We start from the raw sequence: 8,951 nt of genomic DNA on the forward strand, positions 1-8,951 counted from the left end.
TTTTTTTTTTTTTTAGAAATAACCTTTGTGAGCAGCCAGCTTTGTACTCTTCTAGGTTCAAAAAACTGTCGTCCATAAAATGCGTTGCACTAATTCGAACATCTGGGTTGTGCTGTTCTGTTGTAACTAAATCTTAACCAATGATTCCTAATTGCATCTACTTCCGGAAGGCCAAATAAAGTGCTTTTGCTTTCGCACTGAAACACACACCGTCTCCCTGACATGGCTGCATTAACACTACTGCTGTTCCTGAAACCACGCTTTCTTTCTTTGCGTGCACATTTGGGCGGTGTTATGCAAATCTTCCCACATAGCGACATAGATATGTGGGGGCGTGTTAGAACGAGGCGTTTTAGGTAGGTGTGGCTGACTCTTAACTTTTATAAAGAATATCTCTTTGGATTTGAGACTTTAGTCTTTACAACTTTACAGATCTTCTTTATGCACCAAGAGCTTGTAACACTCCAAAGAGAAAGGAAAAATTTAAATCGCATCATATGACCCCTTTAAATGTTTTCTTTCCTTTTTTGTAATAGACATTTTAAAAGCAGAAAATCTGGGACTATTGAAAAAAAAAAAAATACGCTAGCCATCACTGGTACAAACTAACTTTGAAAAAGCAAAAGCAATTTCTCCAAACCAGTAATACCTTCTGAACCCGTTACAGTACTTGTATGTATGAACTTACTGGCTTTACTTCTGTCACATCCCATCCCAGGTATTCTGCAGCTTGCATCATCTGTGTAACAATTTTGTCAACTTCCTTTCAAACAAACATACACAGAAAAAAACAGAATTTATTATAATAAATATTAATTATAACTTATTTTAAGAGGAGATCACTGGACATGCTAGTAGACTAATTTGAACTTAAGTAAGCTACAATGGGAATTAAGAGGGTAGCATTAAATAGAAATATCAAAATATACATAGACATATAAAAAAGTTTGCCTGTTGTTACCTTGCTATCAAGATATCCATTGTCATCTTTATCATATAATTTGAAGGTGTCTGCCAAATAGATGTTATATAAATAATAAATACTTTGCATGTAGACTAATTACGCTTAAAACAAATGGCAAGTTTATTTAATAATTTAGATTATTAAAAATGATTCAACTCATTTTGCATTATAAATGGTATTAGTACATACTACATAGCATTAGTGATATTATCTACTAGAGATTTAAAGTCAAAGAATGTCTTACACTCTAGTTTGTCTCGAGGATTTCCATCCTCCAATATTGAAAAGTAACAAGATACAGCTTTAAGAGAGACACAGCCTGAAAGAGATGAAAGATTGACAGCAAACAAATAACACTAAATATCAATGTAATGATCACCACAAAAAATAAATAAATAAATAATTGCTGCAGCTTTTCTCAAATATTTTCTTGATATTTATGGCATTATTCTTTTGTTTTGCAGTGAAAACCCACAAATAATATGTACTTGTGCAATTTAATGACAGTTAGACAGTAACAGCAAGAACACATTTACCTACTATGAATATATTTTTGTCTGTAATTACTGAAAAACTTATTGTGGACTCCCATGCAGAAGGCAACAGTGACACCAGCACAGAAATAATTATAATGCAGAAGGGAGTAATAGATTATATGATTATATATTGTACCTTTTAAACGATAAATTCATATTATTTTCACTATTTAAAATAGCACTGTCGGGTATTGCATTTATTCAAAACATTCCAAAAGTGCATGTGCCGTAGAATATTATCATTTTGTCTAAACAAAGCATTAGATCTCTCATGAGGTTTGGATGTGAAGAGGTTAGAAAGACAAAACACAAGTGTATTTCGCAACATTTACTGAAATTCTGTAGTTCAAGATGACTTCTTAAAAATGAAGCAGCTAACCGTCTTTGGTGTGAGGACTTTGGTCAGGACAACACTGCTCAGATCTTTGGAAATAGCAGTAGAGACGCTGGCAGAGATCAGCTGGAAAATCTTCTACCTCAAGATACTTCTTGAGGAACAGAGAAAATCCTGTTGCATCTATGTGCTATAGTGAGAAAAGTGCAAGGAGTCATAAAATTCAAAAACTCATGGAGATTTTAGATTCACATTCAGCAAACCAGCAATAATAATAAAAAAAAAAAAACATTAACAAATATCTTCTGTCCCTGTCCTACACATTCTATATGTGACCCTAGACCACAAAACCAGTCATAAAGGTCAATTTTTGGAAATTGAGATTTATACATCAGCTAAAAGCTGAATAAATGAGCTTTCCATTGATGTATGGTTTGTTAGGATCGGACAATATTTGGTCGAGATACAACTATTTGAAAATCTGGAATCTGAGGGTGCAAAAAAATCTAAATATTGAGAAAATCATCTTTAAAGTTGTCCAAATGAAGTTATTAGCAATGCATAGTACTAATCAAAAATTAAGTTTTAATATATTAACAGCAGGAAATTTACAAAATATCTTCATGGAACATGATCTTTACTTAATATCCTAATGATTTTTGGCATAAAAGAAAAATCGATAATTTTGACCCATACAATGTATTGTTGGCTATTGCTACAAATATCCCCCAGCGACTTAAGACTGCTTTTGTGCTGCAGGGTCACATATATTAAAAGTATAGTTCACCCAAAAAAGGAAATTCTGTCATCATTTACCGACTGAGTGACTGTCATGTCTTTCCAAACCTGTGACAAAGTTGTGTTGGACCCCACTGACTTTCAGTGTATGGGCAAAAACAGATCTCATTCTTCAGAATACAAATAATCAGAAGAAAGAAAGTTATGCAGGTTTGGAACAACATGAGGAATGAATGAATGATTGATTGATTGGTTCATTCATTCAGAGTGTGAACTATCCCAGGTATATACTTTAAGTTAAAGCCTATACTTTAAATTTAACCAAAATCTGGCTAAATATCAAACAATAACCCCCCCAAACTTCACATATAATTTTTAACGTGATGATTATATTATTCATGGACAAATGAACTATTGGGGGAGCCAGCAGAAAGTTATTGTCAAGCTTACATCTCCAAACCTGTGGTGCACCAGCTTTCCACCAGCATGAAATTCCTTCATTGCATCTTTCACCTTTATCCTGCCGTCTAGGACACTCAAAACAAAGAAAAACAAAGTTAAAATTAAAACAAACAAATAATTAATGAAAACCTATTGTCAGCTATTTAACTTAGAATATTCTTCATAACTTAGCATATATATCTTGTTATTCTATCGTATATGAGTCAGTGAAGGAAATTAATAATATTTCTCATAACGTTATTGATGTGGTGGTTTATGAAAGATACTTACATTCTATGTACTCTTGCAGCTGAATGAAGTCAACGGGGCTAATCTCGTTTTCTAAATCAGATTCTGTGGCCATTTTGTTTGTCTTAAATCCCTCAGCCTGAGAAATGAGGACAGAAAAAGGTCAATATGCACAATGAATATATGAATGTGCTGTACAGCTACTAAGAAATAAATTATATAATAAACGGAGACCTTTTTGGGGCAAACTGCTGTAATCTTTGTTGTGTTACAAGACATCTTTATTTCCACAAGTGAATAATTACTGTAACATGCACTATGGTATTTACACTGTGCTGAATGTTGAATGCTACTGTACAGTAGATGAGCAAAACAAAGAAACAAATAAACATGGTATTAGCATCTTATTGTTACCTGAAATTTTAATGCTGAAGAATAACTGACGAACGCATAAAGCCTACAAAATAGAAAAATTCGTTTGATGGACTTAATTAAAAGTAATTTTTCAAATAAATAAATCCCGAGTTGCTCTACTTTATGACATTTCTAATTTGGATTGTGTCCCCCAACTATTTTCGCATCTGAATTTGCCCAGCGATTTTTCTTTATGGTGTAACAGCGTGTGCATTTATAAAACAACTATTTTAAAACGCGCCCTAAACACACGTATTTGAATCGATCTTACCTTAAAAAGTCGCAAATTCTCTCGGGTCAAATGAATGAGGGATTAAATGCCCCGTTTTAACGCGTTAAATGCAGCCTAGATATCTATCATATGTGGATTAACACGCATGTGCATTACTTAAAGTTCACAAGAAGCACTGTAACGTTACAGCTCAAGCCTCTAAAAAATGTATCTGTAAAAACTTGAACATTTTCCCAATATTGTGACACATTTTCACATTTCATTGGCAGATAATTCAACTTTCACATTATGCATATGTTGTGCAGGTCGTATACGTGCGGATAACTACGTCATTACGTACGGAAAACATTGCGTCATGACGTTTTAGAAAAAAGAAAAAAAAACGTCAACAACTGTAAGCGGTAGTTGGATGTCCACGTTCACTGTGATGATTGACAGCCGTCAGAACATTCAGAGCCTTATATAACATTACGAGCAGTGAGTCTGTTCAGGATTATTCACACAAAGTGTTGCAGATGACGAGAAACAGTAGGCTACTATTAAAACAGAAAACAGTCAGTGCGGCCATAGCTTAGTGCTAACCAGTAAGTGCTTGCATTAGTTCCCTGCTTTGAAAATGTGTAGTATTGTTGATCAGCTGTCAGTGTTGCACGTGCATGTGTCGTCACAGCGAAATTAATGTTTGTTGGACAAAAAAAGTTATTTGCATACATGCATCCTTAATTAGTATTGTCTTACATGCCATTTGAAATAGTGAGTGTAAATGCATCAGATGTGGACTGACATGTTGTGTATCAGGTCTTGCAGGATTTGGGCAGAAGTAGACTGATCATGAGCACAGAGACTCATGTGAAGGACATTAAACCTGGACTCAAGAATCTCAATGTCATCTTCATCGTGCTGGAAACAGGTGTCCAAACAACACATTACATGAAGTGGAAGGACAAAACAATGAGCAAAAGAAAGAAATAATAATAATAATTTAACTGCATTAACATAATTATTTAGCAGATGCTTTCTATTTAAAGTGACCCATATATCAGGAAAACCAACAGCATTTTATCATACAGGAACCAACCATAGCAGTCCCACACTGCTGAATTTTAAAAAAAAAGTTATGTGATGGTACTGTGGTACACACTGTAAAACTTTTTTTCCATATTTTAATATAATCAATACCCTAGTGCTGTAATATTTCCATATTCATCATGCACTCATGGTACTCCTTTCAATTGTTGTACTTTTTGTTATCGGCTCCATTTGTCATTGACATTTAGTTCCTTTTTAAAATATATTTAAGTATATTAAGTAATAAAGCATAAATAAAAAATCCATGAAATTTAACTGCAGATATGGTTGCCAGAATTTTACAGTAAAAAAATATGGTAGCAACATTTTAAGTTTTAAAGACTGAAATAAATTTACAGTAACTGTATATTTTATTAACTGAAATAGCGTTAATATACCACATTACATTTTTTTTTATTATTTATCATTTATAATTTATAATTATCTATTATAATATGACAACCACCATAATACAGGTGGTGAAAACACGACTTTAAAAAAATTGCAATAAACATTCATTTACCAGCATAAGATGTAACATAAACCCCTAATGTACATAGGAATATGTTTTTATTTTTTTACTGTAAATGATCATTTTTTCTTTTGTCTGTCTCATTCAAGGACGAGTGACGAAGACCAAAGACGGTCATGAGGTGCGCACATGTAAAGTGGCTGACAAGACGGGCAGCATCAGTATTTCGGTTTGGGACGAAGTCGGTGGCCTCATCCAGGCTGGTGACATCATCAGACTTACCAAAGGGTGAGACTGTGTTTGATGAGGGATGCACATTGAAAGTCTATCAGACGCTTTCTTTCAGACATTTCAACAGATGCTCAAAAGACACATTCATTCTGCAATAACACAAACAATCAATTTATTTGATTGTTTATATTATTGTTTATAACAATAGTGAACAGTTTTATAATTTGACAGTAAATATCACTAAAACTGTTGATATACAAGACTAAAAGTTTACAGTCTACAGAACTATTCACAGTACATTTGTATTTTGCTGCAGTTATGCCTCAGTTTTTAAAGGCTGTTTGACGCTGTACACTGGAAGGGGAGGTGAACTACAGAAGATTGGCGAGTAAGTTGATTATTGGACAGGAAGTTATTATTTAATCATTCATTTTTTGTAAATGGCATTATAGTTATCATTATAGTTATCATGGCAGTATAGTTATTTCAATATGAATTGTTTTGCATTAAAACTATAATATTGCTAAGAAAAATACAGACAATATAGACAAAATTACAGTATATATATATATATATATATATATATATTTCAATCATGACAACTCTAGGAAGATTTAACATGGTGATGGATATGACAATGTTAATGTATTTGGTCTTGGTGGAACAGGTCTGCTACGCTGCTGCTGAATTGCTGCTGCTGTTGGTTATTGCTGTAGTTGTAGATTATTGCTGCTGCTGCAAGCAAGTACAGGAACAGTGGTGGAAAGAGTACTGAAAAAATATACTCTTATAAAAGTACCATTACCTTCCAAAAAATGTAGTGTGAGTAGAGTAAAAGTACTTGTCCAAAAAACTACTTGAGTAAGAGTAAAAGAGTAGCCTATTTAAAAGTACTCATGAGTATTGAGTAGTGAGTACTGAGCTGTGGATTCATCACTACTGCATATGCAGCATGAACCAATCAGCTTGTGCCAAGTCGTTTAACTCTCTGAATATCATCGGTTACGTTAACAACCCGTCAGCTTGCGCCATCAAGAGTTTCATGACTGAACTATATATATATATATATATATTAAACTTCATCTTGCCCAAAATATTTTATTTTAGATGAATTAACGTTTTGTATCCAATTTGTAAGATTCTGCATGGTGTATTCAGAGGTGCCAAACTTTAGTGAGCCAAATCCAGAATATTTGGCCCAGATGAATAAAACGGTACGTCTAGATGGATTTCTGCCTTTTAATTAATCAAATCATTATTTAAAACTGTTAGTAATTCACTTTTTTTCTTGTTACCCATCAGGGACTGAATGACCAGAGCAACACGATCAGCAGCACTGGTGCACCTGCAGGTATGATTATATACTGCAACATGAACCACTAGCCTATACTTTTGTAAGAATTATAAATCCTTTAAGGTTTCTAGTTTTTTGATAAACCTATTTATGTAATATATCCTTTCAATATACTGGTCCACAGACATTGTTTCACTCTTTGAAGGTAATGACACTCCCAATGGAAATGGGGTGAATTCTCAAGGCTCTGGCAACTCTAGTAATCCACAGCCGGGTGGACGAGCAAGCAGTGGAAATGGAAACAGGTCGACACCAAGTCCAGGTTCTGTGAGCAACGGCAAGGAGACACGGCGAACGGTCAAAAGATGATTTGGTTCAATCATGAATCAGCATACAGTAATCATTTCAAAATGGATGTGAGCAGCTGTTTGTCATGTCTCATTTGAAGACATGTATTGCTAAACTTTGAGCTTAATGCTTTCATATATATATTTGTTTAACTCTATGATGGATTGTCCGGTCTTGTAAAATCACAGGTGTTTTGAGGTATTGATCAATTCCTGTTTTTTCTTGTTTTATGCTCTCCAGAATGAACACACTAAGCTATTGTAGTTTCTAGTCCAACTTCTGATTGTTAGTCAACTTTTGATTATCAGTTTCAACATTAATATTCAGTCATTATTAAAATGCCAGGTTTGTCATCTAAAATAAGTCTTAGCAGGTCAATGAAACCAAAATGAGGTACGCCAACAAGCAGATGAGAAAAATGGAAAAACAGACAACAGCTGTCGAGATTTGTAAGTTATAGTGCCCTCTAAGACCAGAATCTGATCACATTCGATATATTCTCCCAAGATCCCCAGAAGTTTTGAACTTAGAATATTGCAAGTTAGTCATTATGGGGCAAGGCTAACCAATTTCCATGAAAATTAGATAAGCTTCCTGTGATGCGTTCGAAAAGTAGGTGTTTTGGAAACACCTACAGCTAAACAGCTGGAAATTTTCCCAGCCGAAAATGGAAAACTATGTCATCAATGATCACGATTTGATCGAAGAGAGCTTCTTGGATTCCTAAAAAATCTGGTGTTCCACATGAGACCCACTCCAAAACTGTTTACAGCAAATACCATTGTAACTGTTGTCCATCACAGAGGGTTTTTGAAACAGAAAAGCCAAATAAGCTGTGAGAACATTTATTCCTAAAACACTGAAAACATGCAACCATTAAACCTTTTTTTTATTTGCAGTTTTCAGCTATCTTTTGCCAGAAAATTCTGATATAAATAAAAAGGAATAAAAAAAAAAAACTTGAATGTTTGTTTCACCTCTTTTTTTTTTTTTTACCTTGTTTTTATGCTTTGCTGATAGGACATTGACAAACATTATAAAAGATTAGATGAAATAGTGTCTAAAGCACTGATTACTCAAAGGGGAACGCTGCAGCGGTTTGGTTGCCGTTCCCTTCTCTCGTTTGTTTGTCTTAACTATTGATGTTTTTGTGTTAACGGTTTTGGAGCCTTTTTGTGTTGTTTTACTTTATTGCGATGTGGAATTACGCTTCACCCATTGAGTTATTGTTTTTATTTTTGAGTATTTGCTGCTGGAACCAACTCTCTTGTTGCCCTGCAGCGAGGCTGATGTTGGTGTGGATTCCTCTTGCATGGCCTAGGCCTACACTTCTCACCAGCTGTTGAAACTAAAGAGGAACTATTATTTGGTAAATGATATCCATACAATCTGTGGAGATGTTGGAATACAGTTTTACATACTTTATCCTCTGATGTTGTTTCCTATCCAACATTTCTTCGTAAACCTCAGAGGCTGTTGTCTAGAGCTGCTGGGATTAATTATAACACAACTTGTCTGTGCCTATATATGAAGAGTCTGCTGAAATCAGCTTTTTTTTATGTACGGTCTGTCAACAACAAGTCTGTGATTTTATCTGACATCATTGTGGAAGAAAAACTCAACCTTTTGT

General features: G+C 34.3%; 2 protein-coding genes across 3 annotated transcripts in view; one reads left to right on the forward strand and one right to left on the reverse strand.

Moving 5' to 3' along the window:
• LOC107730877 (diacylglycerol kinase alpha) overlaps positions 1–4,047 on the reverse strand; it is a 26,313-nt gene extending 22,266 nt beyond the window's left edge. Inside the window, 8 exon segments of the mRNA XM_074560145.1 lie at positions 689–763; positions 962–1,011; positions 1,209–1,283; positions 1,880–2,024; positions 3,023–3,099; positions 3,305–3,401; positions 3,497–3,614; positions 3,948–4,047. Of these exon segments, the coding sequence (XP_074416246.1) occupies positions 689–763; positions 962–1,011; positions 1,209–1,283; positions 1,880–2,024; positions 3,023–3,099; positions 3,305–3,401; positions 3,497–3,541 (564 nt within the window). The 5' untranslated portion in view covers positions 3,542–3,614; positions 3,948–4,047.
• Positions 4,048–4,271: 224 nt separating this feature from the next.
• nabp2 (nucleic acid binding protein 2) lies at positions 4,272–8,236 on the forward strand. 2 transcript variants are annotated; one of them, XM_016541838.1, is made up of 7 exons: positions 4,272–4,492; positions 4,707–4,818; positions 5,598–5,736; positions 5,996–6,067; positions 6,818–6,893; positions 6,982–7,030; positions 7,179–8,236. In XM_016541838.1, the coding sequence occupies exons 2-7, from the start codon at positions 4,740–4,742 to the stop codon at positions 7,340–7,342; spliced, it is 579 nt and encodes a 192-aa protein (XP_016397324.1). In that variant the 5' UTR covers positions 4,272–4,492; positions 4,707–4,739; the 3' UTR covers positions 7,343–8,236. The 2 variants fall into 2 exon arrangements, with proteins under 2 accessions (XP_016397324.1, XP_016397325.1); XM_016541839.1 differs by having other exon boundaries at positions 4,272–4,385.
• Positions 8,237–8,951: the final 715 nt, after the last annotated feature.

This window comes from Sinocyclocheilus rhinocerous, unplaced genomic scaffold (assembly GCF_001515625.1).
Source record: "Sinocyclocheilus rhinocerous isolate Xijiao unplaced genomic scaffold, SAMN03320098_v1.1 scaffold1090, whole genome shotgun sequence".
Classification (NCBI taxonomy): Eukaryota; Metazoa; Chordata; class Actinopteri; order Cypriniformes; family Cyprinidae; genus Sinocyclocheilus; species Sinocyclocheilus rhinocerous.

Coding starts and splice junctions, on each gene's coding strand:
- nabp2 (XM_016541838.1), top strand. CDS start 4,740: ATGAGCACAGAGACTCATGTGAAGGACATTAAACCTGGACTCAAGAAT. Junction 4,819..5,597: donor CTTCATCGTGCTGGAAACAG/GTGTCCAAACAA, acceptor GTCTCATTCAAG/GACGAGTGACGAAGACCAAA. Junction 6,894..6,981: donor TGGCCCAGATGAATAAAACG/GTACGTCTAGAT, acceptor GTTACCCATCAG/GGACTGAATGACCAGAGCAA.